General features: G+C 41.1%; 1 protein-coding gene and 1 non-coding gene across 2 annotated transcripts; both read left to right on the top strand.

Moving 5' to 3' along the window:
• The first annotated feature begins 306 nt into the window (after positions 1-306).
• On the top strand, positions 307-413 carry LOC118348822. Its single transcript, XR_004801829.1, has one exon. It is a non-coding gene; the product is annotated as a small nucleolar RNA R71 (small nucleolar RNA).
• Positions 414-16,529: 16,116 nt separating this feature from the next.
• Positions 16,530-23,291, top strand: LOC108994558 (transmembrane protein 18). Its single transcript, XM_018969807.2, has 4 exons — positions 16,530-16,868; positions 17,406-17,511; positions 22,802-22,950; positions 23,045-23,291. Exons 1-4 carry the CDS (start codon positions 16,728-16,730, stop codon positions 23,138-23,140), a joined length of 492 nt encoding a protein of 163 aa, XP_018825352.1. The 5' UTR covers positions 16,530-16,727; the 3' UTR covers positions 23,141-23,291.
• Positions 23,292-23,820: the final 529 nt, after the last annotated feature.

Here is a 23,820-nt window from a genome sequence, read left to right as displayed (position 1 = left end):
GTAGCTGCAACATATTCTGCTCTTTGTAGTATTTTTTGGGTTGTCAAAGCTGAAATCTGATGGGATAGAGTAGCAACTTGAGCTGAAAGGGCTGCTAATGGCTCTAAGTCATAAATCCCAACAACTTTCTTAGCCATAGTTCTTTCAGTTGGCCATTGATAGTTGTTTGAGGCGATTTTTTCCAAAAGATAGGTAGCACCCTCAGCTGTCTTTGACATCAAAGGTCCACCAGAAGCGGTATCAACTATGGTCCAAGTTTGCCCATTTAACCCATTGTAGAACATCTGAACTTGCAACCAACCTGGCAATCCATGTTGAGGGCAGCGTCGAATCAAATCTTTATACATTTCCCACGCTTCATAGAGTGACTTAAAATCATTTTGTTTGAATTGACTAATTTTACTCCTGAGTTGGGCTGTTTTTGCAAGTGGGAAGAATTTAGTAAGAAACGTTTCAGCCATATCCTGCCAGCTAGTGATGCTTCCCGACTGTAGAGATTGTAGCCAACCTCTTGCCTTGTCCCTCAAAGAGAAAGGAAATAATCTTAGTCTAATGTTGTCTTTAGTAACACCATTAATCTTTACTGCATCACAAATTTTCAAGAACATCGCCAAATGAATATTGAGATTATCAAGTGGTGATCCACTAAATTGGGCTTGTTGCACCATGCTGCTCACTCAAAAATGAGCAATATAAAGGCTATTCCAAGTGCAGGAGGATGTCGAGTAATAATTATGAATAATTCCTAGATCGTCTCCTCATGAAAAGTTACTTAAAATCAAACTCGTTTAAAATGGTGAAAATATTTACAAAGACAAAATAAAAATGATGGTATGTGCAATGAATGGAAGAGTGCAACAAGAATGAAAAGGGCACTAGTCGTGGACTAGATTCATATTTTTAGATTTTTGAGTGTCGAAATGAAATATAAAAGACTAATAAATTGAAATTAACAATAAAAAAATCAACTAAACTAAACAATCTTAATTAATCTGAAAATTAAATAATAAAATTGAAATTATTTAAGTTCTAATTAAGCTTTAATTAATCTAGTATGCAATGGAACTAAGAGATTAATAAAACTAAACTACAAATTAAATTAGATTAGAAAATAATTGATAAAATACGAGCTGAAAATTGAAAAGTCCCAAAATCAAGATTCTAGGGTTCATCCTTGTACTCAAATCACAAAATCTCAAAAATCACACTAATCGCGGTAAAGTATCTCTACTACGATTGGAGATTCATTAAGTTCTTTAGATTTTTCTTAAAAATCACATTAATCGCGATAAAGTATCTTTACTTTCGCTTAAATAATGATACTTAATGCTAGAGCCCTAATAAAAAATCACCCCTTGGTCTCATTGTGATTCAATAGATCGAATAATAATTATCTAGAAAATTGCAAGCATTAAGAATAAGGAATAAACACTGAATCATGAAAAAAAAAAATAACTCAGAATATAAATTGTATGTTCAATGCTAGACTACATCAAAACTTTAGAAAATAAAATTAGCGCATAATGAAATTGAAAAGAAAAATAATAAAACTAATGTTCTTCATTGGAGTCGATTGATAAAGCATGCGGCTCTCTCCTCTACCTTCCAGATCTGCCTCCTCGAAAGAAACTTACGCTGCGTTTGGTTTCCAAACTCATCTGAGTTCAGCAGAGTTCAGTCGAACTTTAAGGTGAGTCTAACATCCAAACATCCAACTCTCAAATTACTAAACTCATCCCAAATCAAAACCTTCTTACACGTGAGACCCACAACCTTTTTCAACTTAAAACATATTTATACATGGGACCCACAACCTTTTTTAATTTCTCATAAAAAGTACAAAATTCATCTTAACATTTAAATACACTTTAAACTTAATTTAGATAAACCTCACATAACTCTCTCCACTACTCAGCTCACTATTATTCATAAAAAACTCAACTAAGCTGAGCTCAACTCAACATCCAAACATAGCCTTAAAGAATAATCTCTGGACTATTGGACTCTAAAACTCAGACTCTTCCATATTCATCCCACAAGCTGGGATTAAATAGATGTCAAAATTCAAATTCAGAAACAAGATAAATGCGGCTACAATCTAGACTAAAAATCTAGAAAATAGTTTCTATAGATAGATATTAACATAAAAGAAAATTATTCCAAGAATAACAAAATTATCTAAAATGGAAGATTCAGTAATAAGCGGCTTGATTTGCAGAGTTCAGGAGGATTTGGTGGTCAGAGATTGATTGCAGAACTTCAAGGGGTCCCACCAGGTAGATGTTGTGTGCGCTGAATATAACTGATCTCCTCGTCCAATGGCCAAGATGTAAGGTTCCTGACCAAGATGAAAGACTACTCTTGCCACCCTATTGAGCAGTAAAGCTGCTTGCCTTTGCTAGTTATTGTCCACGATATCGTTTGGGTTGTCTTTTTAGTTGGTCGTTTAGACTGGTCGGCCAATCTAACCGCCCGGAGCCTTGTCGCCAAGTCTTCTCGCCCATGAGGTAAACATCTCACTCATCGCCTAACTCTTGTCGCCAATTCTGGTCGTCGTTGGGTCTCCTCGCCTAAATCTCCTCTGCTCTCTTTAGATCTCGTCGACTCTCGTTGGTCTGGATCCGTAATCTCCTCTTTTGTACCAAAATGCTCCCCCTTTGCACTAAATCTTTTCATTCGTTCAAATCCAAGAAAATAAAGAAAAATATATAGAAATAAAATAAAATCAATAGAATTGAAGCAAAACTGACAGTTTTCATAAATTAAAGAGTAATAAAAATCACACTTATCAGAGCCAAATAACAATTTTCATAAATATTATTATTTATTTTTTTATTTTTATTTTTTTGTCAAAACCCTTTTGATTTCTTAAATTCCCCCCCCCCCTCTTGTTAGAAAAAACACTCTATACTATTATTGAAAAAATAGTTTTCTTCTGCTTTTCAAATAATTGAGGAAACAAAAAACCTTTTAATTCTCACCTCAAGTGCTTTACTAAATAATACTAGCAACTTAGGCTATGTTTGGTAAGTGATCAGACTTCCATTAACAAATTATTCACTAATATTCACATATCATCTTAAATTACCTCAGCATCTAAACATAGCCTTAATTATTTCAACCAGTGTATCGTGCGAGTTTCATACTAATTACTATAATAAGTGTTACACTTGAATGTACCTACATCAAGTGGAAGGGGAGTTTTTCCCCCTATCGGCCCATACATCAAGTCCACGGGGGGCCACGAGGGAAGCAAGTCAGAGAGCTCGGCCAAGCCCAATGACCCTCCACTAAGAGGAGTCAGGGGGCCTCTAAAGAGTACTTGGCCCACGAGTAAAACCCACCTCCGAAGTAACCCATACATGGGGAAAGCGGACAACAGGGGGAGATGAGACTCGCAGTTTTGACAGCACCCCACTAACACCCTACATTCAGGAACCTGTGCAGGCAGGCGGGTGGAAATATAGAGAACCATTGATCCCCTGACAGCATGCATGGAGGGTCTCAACGGGAAACGCCCGTTGGATAAAGTGAACTAGGAAGTCATGCCGCATTAATGGCGCCATCCCTAAACTCTACACTGCATTTAATGACACCGCCCCAGAAGCCACGCCACATTAAAAGGGTTCTGGCAAATGAATAGTAGAAAGAACATAGGTTTCTCAGAGTCAAGGATGGGTGATCCCCACAAGAAACCTAGTAAACAAGTCGATCCCCATGTACGGAAAACTCTCTCTGATTCCTCTAAACTTAAATACGAACTACTAAGAAGATATACTGACTTTAGAATTGGAGACTCCCCGGCCACCACCAAGGCCCCATATACTCCGTGTTTGCTTAAGTGTGCAAGTTAAAGCTCGAAGACCTGAGTTGCTGGAACTCGGCCCAAAGGCGCGCGAAACACGACGTTAACTGTGGTGCTGTCTGTAAGATCCCTATAGACTTCACGTGTTCTTCATGCACCTGCGACAACCTGTTCTCAAACAACTCGGGGATAGGAAAAATAACGTTAGCAAACATGGAAGTGAGGCTCACCGCAATGGAACAACTGGTGGGAAAACTGACTTCCGAGGTGGAGACCCCCTAGAAGGAAAACGAGACACTCAAAGTGGCCACTAACGAGCTAGAAAATGAGGCGGAACCAAGCAACAACCGGCACGTGGGATCCGGGAACACAGGAGAAGTAGGCGTCGCAGAGTAGGAAAGAAAAAACAGGCAGGTCATGGCACAAGAGTGTCACGTGCGAGAGTTGAAACCCAAAAACATTGAGGTACATGTGGTCCACTTCCCGAGCAGATCCTGATGAAGGGGTAGGTCCGAGATGAGTAGGGGCTCAAGAAGAAGGAGACGAACGAACAGTTGGAGTTCATCCCCTTGAACTCGAGCCACCCAAAAGCTATCATCAGGATTGGCAGCGGGATGACACCCGACATGAGGAGCCCCATGCAACAGCTCCTCACAGTGCACTGGGATGTCTTCGCCTGGAGTCATAAAGACATGCGTGGGACCAGCCCAGAGATTATATAGCACCACCTGAGCGTGGACCCAAAGGCTAAGGGAGTAAGTCAAAAACATCAAAACCTCAGCGCAGAAAAGAATATTGCCATCGCGGCGGAAGTCAATTGGCTACTTGAGGCAGGCTTCATACGAGTGGCCCATTACCCAAACTAGTTGTCCAACGTGGTGTTAGTGAAAAAACAAAACAACAAGTGGAGAATGTGTGTTGACTTCACTGACTTGAATAAGGTCTGCCCAAAGAACAACTTGACTTACTAGAGGAGGTCAAGCTTGAGGCAGAAGTAAGAACAGTCGCCAAGAAAAGAAGAGCGGAGCGATGCTTCAACAAATGCGTGCGACCAAGGGTGTTCAGAATCGGGGACCTCGTGCTGAAGCAGATGAGAACAACTACCTGAGACAATGGAAAGCTGGGCCCACAATGGGAAGGCCACTATGTGGTCACCGCCAACAACCGCCCAGGCTTCTACTGACTCCGAGACTCCTAAGGGAACGCGCTACCACAACACCAAAAAGCCAAACACCTACGGAAGTTTTATTGCTAAAAAACCTTGCGATATGTAACTTGCACTTTCGTACCAATAGTGTAAACTCCATTAATGAAAGTGTGACTTTTCAGGGATAAAATACGTCTCACCCATCAACGTAATCTCCATCGACGTAATCTCCATCGACGTAATCTCCACCAACATAATCTCCGTCAACGTGATCTCCACCAACATAATTTTCGCCAATGAAATCTCCATCAACGTAATCTCTATCAGCATAACCTCCATCAACATAATCTCCATCAACGAAATCTCCACCAATGTGATCGCCACGATTGTAATCTCCATCATTATAATCTCCATCAAAGGTATGAGTCATGCCAGAGGCTGCTCTACTTTTTTCACGGTGGAGAGTAGGCAAACCTTTGGCTGCCTGATAATTACCTTCCTCTCGATTGTCAACAGGCGGGAGCTGGTCCAATCTCAAACTTCTAGACATCTTACCCCGACCTCCATCATGACAAAGAGTGGGATTAGCACCAGCCTGACCAAACACTTACCTTCCTTGTGATCTCAACTAGCGAAAGTGGGTCTAGTCCCAAACTGCCGACTACTTACCTCCCCATGAGGGCTAAAGGGCGGGCAGGCGGCTCAACCTCCCTCGCGGGGAGAGCAAGTCCAACTTCTCAGCTCCCCAAACAACTTACCCTGCCCCCATCACGGTGAAGAGCGGATTGGCTGCTTAGTCATAAGACACTAACCTCCCTGTGAGGCAGCAAAGGGATGAGTCAAGCCTGAGGCTGCTTTATCCTTCTCGCGATGGAGAGAGGGCCATCCCTCATTTGCTCGACAGTTATCTTCCCCGTGAGCTTCACCATAGGGAGCTGGTCTAGTAGTAAACTGGCGGACAAACTTACCTCCTCACTGGAGATAAAGGGTGAGATGCTCCTTAAGGCCATCTCGACTCTCCAGAAGTGGAGAGCGGGTCCAGCCCCTCGGCTGCTCAACAACTTACTCTGACCTCCGCCACGAAAAAGAATGGGATCAGCGCCAGCCTGACCCAACACTTACCTTCCCTGCGATGTCGACGGTTGGGAGCGGTCTGAGTCTCGAACTACACAACGACTCACCCCAGCCCCATCACGGTGAAGAGCGGACCAGCTCCTCAACTATCAGACAACTTACCTCCCCAGGGGGAACCAAAAGGCAGGCTTGGCCTAAGGCATCCTGACCTCTCCTCTAGTGGAGAGTGGGTTCAATCTTTCGACTAACCGACACACTACACACCATCTCCAAAGATGAAATGCCAACCAAGCGACACCTCGGGCTCTTTGCCTCGCTCTTCCTTCGCCAAACTGGATGCCAAGCGATTAATACCTCACATCTCTGACAAGACAACCTAGGTTTAAAAATCTCGCACTCATAAATCAAGGATAAATTATACTTACTTATTGTCCGGCAATACATCGGACAAAACCTACTCGCCCAGCAGTGGAAAGGAGACCACTTTCCCAGCTATTCGGCAAACTCCTTCCTTGAGGGGACCAAAAGGGCGGGCTTGACATAAGGCATCTCGACCCCTCCTCCAATAGAGTGGGTGCAGTCTTTCGACTGCCCGATGTAATGCCATCTCCAACAGCGGAACGAGAGACAAGTAGTGCCTTAGAATCCTAGCCAAACTACTCCTCCACCAAATGAGGAGCCAGAGCAAGACGACTTCCCAACTACGTAGTGACTCTCCCCAAAAAAAAAAAAAAAGGAGATCAAAGAGGAGGGGCTCAGCATAAGGCATCCCGACCTCTCTCTGCATGGAATATGGGCCCGTTCTCTCCACTACCCAAGAAATACATCGGTATGAGAAAGGATAGTGCCTAGCTGGCAGAGTACGCGCAAGAAAGGTAACCTAAGAGAATCCTTGGCATCAATTCCTTCCCTGTCAAGGCCCCGCGCTCCAACACTGCTAGATCCAGAGAAAGAACTTACACCCTCAATACCCTTGAGTCACTCAAAGGATTCAGGAGCATGTGACCTCTCGATCTCTCCAAACCCTCTAGATAGCCGCAATTCCAGGTGTCCGCATTTCTCCGCGGGCTCGTTAGTCTACGAGGCCGACGAGAAATCCAGAGAGCCAAGTATCACCATCCCCCGGATTTGACTTATCCCTCACATCAGGCCCACAAAGTCGACAAAAGAAAAATCAAAGGAAAAAGAACATTGAGGAAGGTACAGAGCAAATGACAAAGGAAAATGGATAATTTTATTAACGAACTAAACGTATACAAGGCGTGAGAAAATGGCCGCAAGGACATCTAGAGATACTTGATCAGTGTACCCTACAAAAAAAGAAAATAATGTGTCTAACTTTACAAACAGAAGAAGAAGAGATACATCAACACGGATAGGGAGTTGTTTAGCTAGCATGATTGTCACTGGTGGGGTTGGTCTGAGAGTGAACTCGAGATGAGCTCTTTCCCTATCAAGGCTCCACGCTTCAGCGCCGCTAGGTCCTAAGGGAGTTCCTGCACTTTCAGTGCCCTCAAGTTGCTTTGGGGAATCAAGAGCACATGATCTCTCATTCTCTCCAAACCCCCTAAGTAGCTGTAATTCCAGCCATCATCGAGAACCAAGCGGACGTGCAACAACTCCACACGTAGCCGAGGAAGGTCAACTTCGGCACTACCAAGCCAGGAGTGCAAGTCCGAGATGGTGGCCTCATCGACGACCATTGCCCAATCAACCAACCTTGGGCTTCTCAAATTCCAAGGCCTTCACTCTTTGGTCTTTAGCCTTGAGAGAGCCCCTCTTTTTCTACAAGGACTTGGAGACCTCCACGTACCTCCCTTCCAACCACTTGTACGACAGGGAGTCGGAGTCGTGTTGTTTTAGCAATTTCACGTTCTCAGCTCGCAGCTACTCTATCTCCCTCTGCTAGCGATCGAATGACTCCTGGGACCTCGCCAAGGCGGACTTAAGTTAGGCCTTTCATCGACGAAGCTTGAATATCCTCTTCTACATCCACCGCATACTAAACTACACTTTGACAAGAATTTCCTCAAACTTCTCTTTTCTCTCCCTCTTCACTTTGGCACAACTTAAGGTCAACTGAGCCAAAGATTGGAGTGCCTAGTTCCCACCTTCTAGTGCCTCCCAGTCATCCACAATGAACGCCACCAACTACCCCACACCATGCCACGAACATTTCAAGTTAGTTAACAAAGGAAAATGCACCAAGAAAGCTTACAAGAAGGTGTGATGAGTCGACAGCCAACCTTGGAGAAGAACTCCCTAAGCCTCCTAGCCATGTCCTGGACACAGGCAGGACGGCCCTCACTTACCGCCGGCCTTGGGGTAGCATCCCCACTCTCATTAAAAATGCTCTTGACCACATTGCCATCGCCACCTGTAGGGCATGGACCTCACACGGCACATTCTCGAATGCCCCCAACCTTTGTGCCCATTGAAGCTGCTGGAGTCTCACCAACCAGCACCTTAGTATCAAGCTCTAGGAGGGCTCCCTCAGGCTCCCTCGCTGCTATCACCCCTGCCTCAGCACCAGTCCCGGTCAACACCAAGGTCGTGATGGTATCAGTGAAGGCCAAAGGAGCACCAACATCTGGCAATGTGGCTAGGACCTCACCACCCTTGCCCACTTAGGCCCCTGCTCCAACTTCTGCCAAAGCCAAGGTCGGGGTGGTGTTAGTGAAGGGCAGTGGAGTCCCGGCATCGGCAGCTACAATCGAAGCTTTGCTGACCTCCACTAATGCCATCGCGACCACAGTATCGAGTGCGTCCACCAGAACCCCCTCGACCCTCGCTATCTCACTCCCGGATTCCATGTCATCACCCCTTTCGTCCTCCAAGCTAGGTGCGGGCGAAGCAACCTCAACTTCAAGGGAATAGGCAATGGGAGAGTCCGGGATTGAAACCATGTCGAGGAGATCTTTGCCCCCAGCAGGGTAGCTCTCAAACAAGGGCGAGGAAACAATTTTGAGATCAACGTTGGGAGACAAGGGAACTATCTGGGACTTCCTAATAGGACGGTCCAAAAGGACCCCATAAAATTACATAGAAAACAACTCCTCGCTAGGCGAAAGCTCCATAACATCCACGTTGCTCGGAGGGGTCGGGCAAGAAGCCTTGAAGACAATTGCAAGAGCCTCCATGTACTGTGCAAGGGAGGATCAGAACCACCCACCCCACATGGGAGAGAAGAAGAAGGGGCGACATTAGGAGGCGATGGTCACCACGACATTCTTTGGTGACCTCGGGTTTGGTTGCTGAACTACCACCGTGGCCAAAGATTGCCCTAGAGGGGGGACAGACATCTCTTTGGAGTCGACTTTTGTAGGAGATTCCCTCCTGGGTTTCTTACCCTTCCTTCCCCTCCACTGGCGGGCTGGGGCCCTAGGGGAATGCCTAAGAACCTAGGGCCTAGCCGCCTGTATAGGTATGGTCTGTTCGGCGAAACACATGCTAGCCAGGGGAGGCAAGTATCGTTGAAGGTTGCCCTCATCTAATAGGGCCTCCGAAAAAATGTCTTCCGGATGGGCTTTCACCCAAGCACAAACGATCTTAATCTAACTCACTTCCTCAGGAGTCATTGAGGGTCAGGTGCTCTTGTCATCGCCCACGACTCCCCAAATGGAGTGAACGGGGTAGTCACCTCGATTGGACTGCCCAACAGGGAACTCTCATCCCTTATCGGACAAGAAGAAAAAGTGTCGGCTCCAAACGAGCCAATGCTTGAATGGATTTGAAACTGTAAGTGTTGCCACTCTACTTCAGAAGATTGTGGGTGAGAAGGAACTCACGCATGGTGAGATCAGGGTACTTGAAACCCACCTCCTTCAGGGCCTGCCACCAGATGACGCAACACGATACCAAAATCCTCCATACATTTGGATGAAGTTAGGGGGGTGCCAACTGCAGATAGTCCAGCACATCACGAACTGGACGATAGAAAGGAAGCCTGAGGCCGCTAGAGAACATGTTAGGGTACACGATCACCTTCGAGCATACCCTTCAGAGTCCACTGCACCTTCGTTGGGGGATGTCACCTCAAACTCTATAATGCCAGGCACCTTGTAGGTCGATTTCAGCCACTCCAACTCACCAGTAGTCATGACTGAACGCCACGAGAACTCCTTGAATCTCAAAGATTGTGCGAACCTTGAAAGGATCTAGGCCCCCAAGAACATGCGAAGAGCCAAGAAGCTTGGCCAGCTTTGGGCTTTTAGAGGTGGGACGTGAAGTGTTCTTGGGAGACATGTGAATGTGGAAATGGAAGACTAGAGAACGGGACGCACGCAGAAGAAGGTTTGAAGAGAAAAAGAATAATCATGAAGAACTCTGAGAAAGGGAGAGGAGACAAAATGGGTTCCGACGTCGGAAGAAGGGGTTTAACTAGACCCCATCGACGGTTGGCCTCCCCAAGATCGTAGGAACGCACACACCCCATGAAACTGGCAGGACATGCACGAATCCCACGACATGCATGAATCCCACGACATGCATTGTGCGACACAACTTAGAGAGAAGGAGCAGCCTGACACCATCAATGCCGAGAGGACTGGAGGAACTCAATCAACTGCGAAGTATAACTGTCAGAAAACGTGCCAATAAAATTGGAAGGGGAACCATTTTTCTAACATCATTCAAACCAAGAAAAGCCACGTGGGCATAAAACCTGGCAAGCAGAAGAACATGGAGAATAATGACCGCCCATTTCTAGGGAAGAGGACAATAACTGCAGCGACTACAAGAAAATACAAAGCATAACTATGAAAGCTAGAAGAAATTCTCATTAAACTAGTCCGATGACAATTGGTGGGGTAACTGTAAGGGGGTTTCCTCCCCTCCCCCCCTATTGACCCCATACATCGAGCCCACGAGGGGCCACGAGGGAAGCAAGTCAGAGAGTCTAGCTAAGCCCAACGACCCTCCACTGAGAGGAGTCCGTGGGCCTTTGCAAAATACTCGACCTGCGAGCAAAACTCACCCCTGAAGCAACCCATACATGGGGAAAGCGGACAACAAGGGGAGATGGGACTCGCCGTCTTGACACCATCTCGATGCACCATACCTTCGAAAACATGTGTAGGCAAGTAGATGGAAATATGGAGAACCCTTAATCTCGTGACAACAAGCATAGAGGGGCTCAATGAGAGACACTCGTTGGATAAAGTGAGTTAGGGAGTCATGTCTTATTAATGGCGCCACCTCCCAGACTCTACACCACATTTAATGATGCCGACCTAGAAGCCACGCTGCATTAAAAGGGTTCAGACAAAGGAATAATGGAAAGAACATAGGTTCCTTAGAGTTAAGGACGGGTGATCCCCACAAAAAACCTAGTATAAAAGCTTATCGCCAGGTATGAAGACCTCTATCTGATTCCTCTAAACTTACGCACTAACTACCAATGAGGTATACTGACTATAGCATCGGAGACTCCCCGACCACCACCAAGGCCCCCTATTCTCCATGTTTGCTTAAGTGTGCAGGTTAAAGCCCAAAGACCTAAGTTGCTGGAACCCAGCCCAAAGGTGCGCAAACACGACCTTAACACCAAGTTTCTCATAGAAAAACTTCTTCTATGGAAGATAGCAAAGATAAACTCTGAAATTGGCTCTATCCCACCAGAGGAGGAAAATATAAGCACCTTTTTCTCAAATAAACCTACACCAGCAACGTCTAATCCAATTGGATCCATTTTCTCATAGGTCCATATATAGCCCACCCTTAGGCTGAAGGAAGAAGAAAAGCACTAGTTCTAAGTATTTGTTGTTATATATAACCATGGACAACGTTTGGTACCTGCAAAATAAATTAATAGTCCATAACATTGATGAACAACCACTCATAAACCCTCTTGTTTTTGGCAATTTGTAGTGCACTAGTGAGGGAGCACGTGTAGCAATTGAAAGAGATAGTATTAGAAGAATTCTCTTTGGAAAGACAAGCCAACTCAAGACCACCCAACTCAACCAAGGAGAGGCCTCAAAAGCATTTCTAGCAGCACTTCGATGAGACATAAAATTATCAAAACTTCTTATAATTTCATTTTCAAACATCACTCAAACACAAAATATATTTCAATTTTAAATTTTCAAATTTTCATCTAATCATTACCTAATAATTTTTTTAAACTGAAAACAAAAACCAATACAACTTTTATAAATTTCAAAACAAAACACAAAAATCAATACAATTTTTATGAACTTCAGAATAAAAATAATATTAAAAAAATTATATTCAAACAATTTTTGAACTTTATAATATTGAGTTATTTTACTTAGCATCTCTACACCACACACTTGCTACTATGGATCTTTATTTTTATCCTTTTATTTTTTTCCCTCAGTAGGTGTGGTGTAGGCTGCTAAGTAGAATTTTACTATATTATTTATATTCAAATTTTTCTCTTTCATTTCTCAAAACTCCATAAAAAGTTTTAATTCAAACCATGTCCTTATATTTTGATTTTTTAAAATTGTTTTGAGAGAATTTACGTGTGTTTTAAGTAGGGAGGGATGCGTCACCCCCATCTGGATGCCAAGGGAGGATTGGGCCCCCAGTTTGACCCATGGTGGGCCTCAATGGGCCCATTGACCCATTGGGCCAAAAACTTATTTATGGGCCCAAAATCCATTTTTGAGCCAAATTTGGCCTAAAACCTGATTTGATTAATACATAAGACTTAGAATTAAAATTAAATGCATCAAACTAAATGTTCTCTAATAAAGTTGCTAGGTTCTAACTAATATTTCTAAGTTATTACAAGTACTATAAACTATTATACATTAATCTAAAGCTATTACAAATTAATCTAAAAATATTACAAAATTTCAAATAATAACTTTGAATGAATAACAATGTTTTAAGAATTGAAATACATTTTTAAAAAAATATGAAATATAGGTAACAACATGAACAATGCATGTAGTTTATTAGCAAAATGATCAGATGTTACTCCAAGTGGCAAGTGACATCATAAAACTTGAAAAAAAGTGAGAATATGGATTAATGAAATAATTAATAAGTGAATATGAGAATATGAGAATATGTACAAACTACAAAGAATTAACTAACAAAGTTAACAAACCAATGGTGGTGTATCAAAGTCAAATTGTGGCCGATGTAGATTGAAATGGTGCCTCCTTTCCCGAAGTTGTCAGTACAACAACTGAATTTGAAATTAAGTCTGTCAAATAATATAACACAATCTATTATAGGCAAAAGCAAAATAACGAATAACGAATTAAGAGAGATTACTACTTCAAGGATGATCTACACCATTCTCCTTGTAACTCTTCGCAAAGTCTACCACCTCAGGAACCTAAAGTGGCTTCCTTTTGATCAAAGTCTCCATAGTTATAGGAGATAATGAACTTTGAAATAGATCCAATATGCACCCCTTAGTGCTAAAGGCTGACTCTGAGGTTACAAGCTATTTCTCCAAAGACAGGATACTTGACGACATTTACCTTCCACCAAGCTAAGATATCAAACTGTTCCGCCCATGGTTGTATGTCTACTGACAAGTATCTCCCTAAGTTCGATTTGCCTTCTAAATTCTTCCGCTACTCAAGAGAATCACCAAACCTCATACCCCATTTATGCTTCTTCGACCTATCGACTTGGGGAAGAGGAGATGTGGTGGATGGCGGAACGACTGTATTAAAACCCCTGAATGTGGAGAACTCATCATACAATCTATTGAGGGTGTCCTTAAGCCTCACCACAATTTGATCTGCCCATCCCTTCACGTTAGCGCTTTCCGAGTCATACACCATGCCATCAATTTTGTACCGCAGGTCAAGAACAATAGCTACAGGTAGGAAAATGTTGATCCTACTTAAGTTTCCCTAATACTTCTCATACTTGAGTCTCATGATCAATGCCATCATCCGTAAAGTAGAATCAAGACCCTTGCACATTTCTTCCAATCGCTCTTTCACCTGACAACCTTATTGACAATATTCATTAGATGTTACATACAAAGACCTAGAAATAGTGCATGTCACTTGATAAAAAAGCCTAAGAAATTCTACAAAAATCCACACATTATTCCAATCATAATTGGTGGGCCACCCCGATCTCCCTTCGTCCTCCTCAAAGTGGCGGACATATTGTATGTCCTCCTCACCCGTAGCATCAAAGGCTAATTTATACTACTCATCCATCTCTAGCATCAAGAAGGTTGAGTTCTATTTTGTATGAACATTAAGATACAACATCTTCTTGCACTGTATGCCTGCAACACAAACAAAAACCTTGAACTTCTCAAGCCTAGCCGGTGAAGATCTCACAAATCTCACTGCACTTTTTACTCTTACAATCAACTCATGAACATCTTTCAAACCATCGGTCACAATAAGAGGATATCATGTGCACAAAATCGAACATATAAAAACACATTACCCAATATTGTACTCTCTAACCTTATTATTCATATACTCAAGTGGGGTATCGTTAGACGGTCAATAGTTATTGTCACCACCCGCTCCAAACCCAATTATTGTAGATTCCACCGCCTTCCCAATGGTTTCATATTTGTGACTAGCCATTAAACAAAAGTTAAGAATCTTTTTGTGTAACGGTCAATCACTATTTGCAAATTGAGTAGTTAAAGACATATAATTCAAGTTTTGGACCAATGTGCATGCATTAGTAGTGAGGCAAACTCTTTCAATTGGTTTCTTAATAAATTGTTTTGTATATGTATAATTTAAGAACATCTTTCACTACCGTATGGAAAGAATGAATGTCAAATCTAGGTTCCAAGTACTTAGAAAAGGCTTAAAACCCTTCACCGTCAACAAAACGTAAGGGTAGCTTGTATATTATGATCATATGAGCTAAATGACTCCTTCAACCTTCCGAATCATACTTGGTAAACCTTTTCAATGTACTTTCCCCACTACTCCCATTCGCTATCTTCTTAAATCCAATATCCAATCTAGACTAACTCTTTTCAACTAAAGAATGACTTATCTGACTCTTTTTGCATTGTTCTTTTAAATGACTTTTCAACCGAGGTGTACGATGTATTTTATAATGACATCCTTAAACCTTACCACAATGATTACAGTTTGCTTGTGGGTCATTGGGATCACCACTCTCTAACTTGATAAAGTGTTTCCACACAATGGAAATAGATTTTTTCTTTAGTGGGCCCATAGGTGTAGGGTAGGTGTAGGTGTAGGTATAGGGGAGCTAGTAGTAGTGCTAATACTTGGACTTGACCCACCATCGATGGATTCACAAACTCACAAATACCTAACATGATGCAAAAATTAAAATCATACAAATCATACAAGTGTTTTGGGTTTTGAAACCACCAAAACACTTAGGGTTTCGAAAGTGAAACCCCAAAATAGTAAGCCCCTAACCTAATTTAGGGTTTCAATCTGAAATCCTATCATAAATTAGGGATTTAGGGTTCCAATTAGAAAGTCTAAACTAATTTAGGATTTCAATTCGAAACCCTAAAATCATCTAGGTGTTCAAACAAGTTTCCATACAAATCACAAATCAACATATCTCATGAAGAGAGAGGGCATGAGAGGAGCTGGAGCTTTGGCTGGAGGAAAGGAGGAAGTGAAGGGGTCGTTGGCGAAGAACGAGGCTGCTGGTGGTGGTGCGATGGTGTAGAGGTGTCTAATGGCGGCTTTACAGGGAGAAACCCGTGCGTGTAGAGGGGTTGGGTGCATGGGGCTACGGAGGGGCTACAAGTGGTGGGTTCCATGGAAGTGGTCCACGGCGTGAGGGGAACTCGATGGTGGTGATTGGTGGAGCTGCGGCTGAGTCGCGGTGGCGCAAGGGTGGAGAATTCGTGCGCGTCAAGACCCATTTCAGGTTGCTTGCGTGCGGCTGAGGGAGGAGTTGCCAAGGGTCTTCGACGGTGGGGTTTGCTCGCCGGCGTGAGGGGAAGCCGGTGAGGTGGTCGGTTACGCCGCAGGGTGGCATACGGTGGTGTCGAGCTGCTTGAGGGAGGAGATCGGATGAGAGAGAGGGAAGACGTGCGGGGAAGGAGAGAGGGGAAAGGGAAAGTGAGGGGAAAATGTTGGGTTTGAGGTTTTAAATCCCAACCGTTCATCTTGAATCCCTAGATTTAATCTAACGGCAGAGATTTAAATATTGATTTAAACTAACATAAAATATTATATCATACATTTAAAATCAACTTTAATTTATAAAATATTATTCTTTCATCATTAAATAAATAATGAAGTTTTGCTAAATATTTTTAAGAGAATAAAACTATCTAATAAATTTAAATTTTTAACATAAATGAACATGAATAAACAGTAATTTTACTTTCATACATTAGATTATTTTCAATATTTGGAGTCACAATTTATTTTTTCTTTCAATTAGACATATGTAGCAAACGTAGCCACTGCTAGTATATATATAAATCCCGGGCTGGACGGGGGGGATACATACCGCCCGGGCCTGGGCCCCGAATGGGCGATGGCAAGTTTTAACGGATAGGATGACCTGAAGGTAAAGTTCACGCACAGGCCACAGTTAATAGGAATTTTTGGAAAGAACCTACCGAAGAAGACTCCGTTACTATAATATATACGCAGGGTCTTCGGAACTCCACCACGATTTACAAGACAAGACGCGCGAAAATAAATTTGCAGTGGAAGAAGTTGTGCGTATTTCTTGTTGCTACAGCTTGAAGTCGAGAACTTTTGGAGGATTTGGAAGGCCATGGAGGAGCTGAAATCGGCTATGGAGGAGCACATGGACCAAATGGCCGATCTGGTCCAGAAATTCTCTTCCGAGCTGCGCTACGGTCTACGTCCCGCCTACGACAATTTCATTGGTTTCTTCCACGCAATCGACTGGAAGGTATGTTCCCCCTTTTTTTTTAGCTCGGTGGAGAGCAAAGCCACGTGCAGTGCCCAGATCTTCAAGAATCTTATTCCTTGTTGCTTTGGTTTCCGAGATGATTGAGAGTAAAACCTTCTAAACGCACCCAGATCTTAAATCTAATACTAAATTTATAGTTTTGGTTCTAAATGATAAAGATGACACTTTTTTTCTAAATAAATGGGTAGAAACAAAACCCTCTTTTGTTCTGGTTATTTCGTCAATTGCGTCCGACATGAATCCAGATTTGGGGCCATGATTATGTAAAATAAAGGAAAATTATGCTATAATGTAAGGGATGCAGAATGGTGTATGTGTCTTGTATTAGTTTCACTCCTGGCTGACTGAAATGAACATCCTTGGTCATGTCTGAGCGATTTGCTTTATTAAAGTTGTTTAATTTGTGTCAGGTGGTTAATATCTCTTCAGAACTTATAATTTTGTCCTCTTATGATATGAGTTAGTAGTTTGGATCCCATTTCAAATGATTGTTGGATGTTATGTTGCCTTTGACAGGAACCTTGGTTAATGTGCTTAATAGGGTTACATTTTGCGTTGTTGCTGCTTACGATCTTCTCGAGGAAGCATATCAACTTTCAGATGTGCTTGTTCCTTCTGGCATGTAGGTTTATTTCTTCCATATTCTCCACTGCCATCTTCCGATTTTATTATTTAGGTTCTTCCTCATGTGTTATGATACATATTATTTTGAATTGTTTAGACAAATGTTTTACTTTTCCTTCATATGTTTGACTATTGAATTGCTCTTAATCAAAGAAAAAAAAGGGTTTTAACATAGAAGATGCATGGTAATTATTTGATTTCAAGTATTGGAGGATGATAAGATGTTGTTTACTATTCCTTTTCTTTTTGTTTGGAGGGGTAGGGGGTGTGAGTGGATGAGGGCTGTGATGCAAAGAATCTGAGGTTTCATTAGTAGTGAATATTGTTCTTCTTCGTTGGAGGTTTGGCATATATTTATCTTGTTGTGAATTAGTGATTAAAAAAATACTGGAGTGGTATGACACCGTTATTATGCGTAGGCATTATAATACACCAATTTCTTGTAGAATCAACAGTTGGTGGAATAATTAGAGGCAGGGTTTTACACTTGAGAAATGTTTTTGCCTTAAAAAATTGAGTTATTATTGTTCTTCTACAAATTCAACATAAACCCATGCTGGTCAATCTCTTCTATTTGAGCTTAACATTGTAGATGATGCTAAATACTTGTACAGTGTGCACTATTCCAGTTTTTATTGAAACAACAATTGTAGCACCTGATTCCCGTAGGATTAGGAATGCCACGTCATAACATTACAGAGCACCAGGTATAAGAGATATATAAACTTTAATACCTCAACTAACTGAAAATATTTATTAAAACCCCGATATCGAGAGTAACGACTCAAATAAACTGAAACTAACAAAATTCCTCAATGTCATCATGTTAGCGTAAACCAAATCCTAAATACTGTGTGCTGAACGCTTATCAAAGCTTCAATAGGTTCTTGTATCTATTACTGATTATGGCCTGCGGACTCATCATAGTCACCTAAAAACATTTTAAAACATAAAAAAAAAAAGAGTTGAATACTTGGTAAGTAAACACATCATATAAGAATAAGGTAAAAAAAATGTATTTTCAAATAACATTAAAATATTCAAACCAGCATTAACACATGTCATAAATATTTTTCCTTTAATCTCTTGGGTGGGAAGCACACATTTATGCTCTTTGTGTAAGGGTTGGCAATATCAAAGGAGTTATGCTGCATACAGTCGCTTTTGCGTACTTTTTACGCACTCCACTAATGTAATTGGCCAAAGCAATTATTTTATATTAAAAAAAAGTGATGTAGCCAATCACATTAGTGGAGTGTGCAAGGAGTATGCAAAAGTGACTACACATAGAATTTTTGATATCAAAGATCCTGGCTCCATTCTTGTGGCCAAAATTGGAAATGCATCTAGGTTATGTTCATCAGTAGATAACTATGGTGTGCTTGAGTAAGCAATTCCCAGCAGACTATTCAAGATGGTTGCTGCTGCCCGCCACTTGTTTTTGATAAGTATACCCACCACTTTAGCTCCGGCACTATTGCACATTAGTTATAAGGCCAAGAAAACATTTCCAATCCATCATACAATCACTTCATTTCCCTTTCCTTCTTTCTTTTTCTTTCTTCCTTTTCCTCTACTTGTCATTAAGTGTCAAAGCATTTACAACATTTACATTTCATATCACACAGCGGCAGCATGCATGAAATTGAAATATAGTAATATCCATCATGTCACATGTATGACGTATTATACCACCTTTGTTTCATTCTTTGACAGCATTCTAAATTCCTTGAAAATTTGACCTCTAATCCCTTGTACTCTTAATCTAATCAATCCTCTGATATGCATATATTATAGAGACTTCATATTACACTATAAGACCTAAAGGATTTTAGCCATGCATCATAGGGAAAACTCAAGTGGCAATATAGACTTGAGGAATAGTTTAGATGTGCAAAAGATTCAAAATTTCGAGTTCCAGGGTGATTGCCTGAGAATACTTCAAATAAATTCAGTTCATAAGGGAGTGCAGCCCCTAGGAACCCTTTAGGACTTGAAAGATTTGCTGTTGAGGTGCTGGGGAAGTGGAAAAACATAGGTTAGTGCAATGTTTTCACTGCTGGAGAACTCGCGGTTTATTTTCTTTCCTTTATTTTATTTGTTTTTTTTTTTTTGCTAAATGAAAAGGGTAGGAGGGGGCGAGCGGAGGTTGCTTCCCTACCTGAGTGTGACCATAGTAGCACCCTACCCATTGGAAACGGAACAGGAGGGGCCTAGACGTGGGAAATTGCAGGCACTCTCTCAAGTCAGGTTTGAGCAGTAGCCTAACCCCGGACTTCTCTAGGGAATTCAATGAATTCTCGAGCATCTAATACTAATAGTCTAAGGTGAATCCATATTTAGACTTGAACCCAGGACCTAGTACACACAAAACCACTTGGAAGTAACTCAAAGACTATTGAGCCACTACCCTTGGTGGTACTCAAGGTTTATTTCGTTCAAAAGTGATATAAACCAGTCAGCAATGGCGAAAGCAAGGGAATAAAATGCTTGCAGGCTAGGGTTTCAAATTTCTTATCTGGACAAACACATTAAAGGGAAGTCAAAAGCTATATTTTTATTCATGGGGAAAAGTGCTGGAAAACTTGAGAGGTTCCTACCTGTGTTGCGGCAGACTTGAAAGGAGTCTTTCAATGACTTCTTGAATTTCTTGTTGAAACTTCTGCAGAAATAGTGTGTAACACCCCAGTCCCACATTAGGAAAATGGATGATTCACATAGAATGGGGAGTTTCTTAGGTAATCATGGTTGTTAAGTCCCACATTGCTACTTACTAGGGGAAACTGGGTTTTATAAGTAACTCTAGGAAAGTTTCAAGTTGACTAGTCTCTTTGGGATTATAGAGCAGATACAAAGCTACCTAGTAAGGCCAGTCATGATACTGGAGCACTGCATTATATGGCCTTGATGAGGAAGTGATGAATTTAAGAGAGGGGTTTGTATAACCCCAGTCCCACATTGGAGAATATGGATAATCCACATAGAGTGGGTAAGTTATGAAGGTAGTCACACGCGTTAAATCCCACATTGGCTACTCACTAGGTGAACTGGGCTTTATAAGTAATTTTGGGAGGTTTCAAATTGACTGGTCGTTTTAGGGTTATAACTTTGATGTGGCTAGTGCTTTCTTTGGGTTGCTAAACATGGCTGCAAGGGTGGCCAGACTTGGGAGAAGAGAGGGTGAATATTTTTGGATACACAATTTTTTGGAAGGGCTAAACTGGCATATAGACCAATTCTGTCCTTCAGGAATTTGTGGCCTTTTAGGGCTTCTTGGAAGCTTCCAATTTTCTATTTTAAAATAAGGAAACACCCCAGGCTCTTTGTGAGGCATCACAGACCTGCCCTTAGGGTTTCTAGAGTCTGAAATTTCTGATTTGGAAGTTGTCACCAACGAGTCAAGTTTTCCTATTTTTACACGACCTATAGGATCTACTTTGGAATTTTTTTTTTTTTTCTTGCCTTCTATATTAAATCAGCATTTAAACAAAGTCAAATAGCACCAAAATATTCAAGCAGCAGCCGTTTGACAAAGTTAAATTTTGATCACACTAATATTTGTTCTCGGGCATGACAAGTGACTCAAGAGTGCACAGTGGACGAGTTATATAATCCATTTTCTTGAACTCATAGGAATTTGAACTTATCTTCATTTAATGATTTGATAAATGCACTATTGGAATATGATATAAATCCAGCACACCAAGGTGGGGGGATGCAACCTTAGAGAGGGAAAAATTAGTAGTCGAGTTGAGCTAGACTTTCTGTCCTTGTTGCTTTTACTTCACGTCCTAGGGCCAAAAGTCTCAGATCTAGAAAACTGCAATTCAACAAATTCAGTTATTTGTCCACAAATCTCCACCTAATTCATTTTCTTCTATCTGTTGAGATAATGTTGTCATGCTCTTGTCTTTGTATGGATTTTAATCTTCATTCGAAATCAAACCATTGTAGCCTTTTTACCCCAACTACAGCAATGTTCTAGGGATGTAGTGGCAGCAATCCCGAGTTCTTTGAATTGTTTGGTAACTCTTCATGTGCCCAACTCAATCTCTATGATTTATTAAACTATTATATCACAGATAGTTTATGAACGCACCTTGTTAATTGGAGTATATTTCCATGATCCCCCAATTCAAGAATTCAACAGGTTCTCTCTAATTACAAATCCTAAAATGTGACTTTTAGCAAAATTTAGGGGTGTTGTTGTCGAGGTGTTTCCTCAGCCTTGTGAATTTTCAAATTATGGCATTTTATCATCTTGATTATGTAAAGTTGAACCCTAATAGTTGCTGTAGGTGTTTTTTTGTATCTATTATTGAAACCTATGAAGCACCGTAAGAGTTACGGAATGTGCATTCCACTGAACGTTTGGGCAAGGTTTTGTCTGTCTGTGTTTACAAAAATGATGGAAATGATATTTTCTTCTAATATTGTGATTACTATGCCACAATCTGGTCACTGATTTCATAGGTTAATTTGACATTTACTTGTAGTAATATGATTAGTATCCGGCCAACCTGGTCATCGCACTCATAGATTTAATTTGACAATTGATCTTTCCTTTGTTTGTTATGGTGTGCCCTGCAATTATTTCCCTCTAATTCGCTGGATTTGTCCTTGCATTTCCTTGTTCACGGTATTGATATTTGTTTATCCATCTTATCCTCATAGGTTTTAGTCCTTTGGGTTATTTCCACTAAAATGATGCATGAAGAATTTTTTCTAAACGTCTCTTCTCTGGAAAGCAAGACACCTGTAAATGTCTGGCCTGATAAAGTTGGTCTGTCAACATATTAAGCCATCTTTGCGTAGTTAATAAGTAACACATAGTAATATTGTACATCTGTCTTGGTACTTTGCCTTTTGGACTTGTACGGGTATGTAATAGTTTTTGTAACGACAGCTATGACTAGGATTGAAGCTCATAATTTTTCTACTGAAAGCACCTAACATTGATTTCATGGACACATCAGTTAAAATTTGGATTTGCTATCCAAGTAAGAACACCTTGCATTAAGTCAGCCTCATTGTTTGGTATTGGGTTTACATGTTTCAAGTGAGTGGAAAGTCAAGAAGATAATTGAAAGTTCTCAAGGCCCATTAGACTTGGCTGTTCTCACATTGACACATTGCTGTTCTTTCCATGTTCACCTTGCATACACCATTACACCCGCACATGCGCACGCATGTAACAATAGTTTTTATATTACCATTTACAAACTGCTTGTTTTAAACATCTTTGGAAACATGATCTGATGATCTAATAAAGACATGATTTCGTGCAGTGGCTGGTGTATATCTTGCTGAGAATCTCAATAGATTCCTAGGTGAAAACTGGAAGAGCTTCGCCGGCCAGAATTATTTTGATCGGAGTGGTGTTTTTCTCTCGGTACTATGGTCTGGGCCTCTTCTTGTCATCGCAATCATAATCTTGGCAAGTGTCAATCGGTTTTTTGATGGTTCCCCCTATGTTATCTGCTTCTTTTTTCTGAGCTGCACTTGCTTGGAAATTCTCTTTTCTTTTGCAGGTAAACACACTCTTTTCCTTATGTTTCCTGATGGTAAGATGGAAAAAGGCAGAGCTCAGATATCGTGCAAGGGTTGCCCGTGACAAGAAGGATTGATCGAGCTCATGTTTCAGTTTTGCTGACCGACGCACCCCTCCATTATAATAGGGTCTGTACCTTTAAGGTGGTTTTGAGGTTGAAAATTCCTTACCATTTTTCTACTAATAAACACTTTCATTAGCCTTGTATTACCACTGTTAAACCCTTATCTTCCATTAGGTTATTATGATCTTACTGCCCTCCTGTTTTCTATGACATGTTTGAAGCGGAAGTTTCACGGTTCCTTTCTAGAGGATGCCTACTTAGGCCCGGTTTGGATAGTGAGTTGAGTTTAGATGAGATGAAATAAACTTGAAAGTTGAATAAAATATTATTATTTTTAATATTATTTTTATTTTGAGATTTGAAAAAGCTGAATCGTTTATTGTATTTTGTTTGAAAATTTAAAAAATTTATAATAATTAGATGAGTTAGAGATGATTTCACTATCTAAATCAGGCCTAGGAACAGAACAAGTTGTTTCGAATCAAAATATTCCTCATTTACACCCAAACAAGTGCAGCTTCAATTCCACCAAACGAGACTTATCAAGTTATATAATGTAGCTATATATGATGGATAATGATGTTTGGAGAATGAGATGAGAAGATAATTATGTGAATAGTAATGAAATTGTTTAACTTATGATATTTTATTGGATTTGAGATATGAGAGAAAAAGTTAAATAAAAATATTAT

The sequence above is a fragment of the Juglans regia genome, chromosome 6 (genome assembly GCF_001411555.2).
Source record: "Juglans regia cultivar Chandler chromosome 6, Walnut 2.0, whole genome shotgun sequence".
Taxonomy (NCBI): domain Eukaryota; kingdom Viridiplantae; phylum Streptophyta; class Magnoliopsida; order Fagales; family Juglandaceae; genus Juglans; species Juglans regia.
The sequence above is the reverse complement of the archived record's forward strand: the minus strand, read 5'-3'. Positions and strand labels throughout refer to the sequence as shown.

What these genes read in the sequence shown, in the direction of transcription:
- LOC108994558 (XM_018969807.2), top strand. Translation starts at nt 16,728, where the DNA reads ATGGAGGAGCTGAAATCGGCTATGGAGGAGCACATGGACCAAATGGCC. An exon ending in TCCACGCAATCGACTGGAAG is followed by an intron (nt 16,869 to 17,405) that starts GTATGTTCCCCC and finishes TGCCTTTGACAG; the next exon opens with GAACCTTGGTTAATGTGCTT. An exon ending in TCATCGCAATCATAATCTTG is followed by an intron (nt 22,951 to 23,044) that starts GCAAGTGTCAAT and finishes TTTCTTTTGCAG; the next exon opens with GTAAACACACTCTTTTCCTT.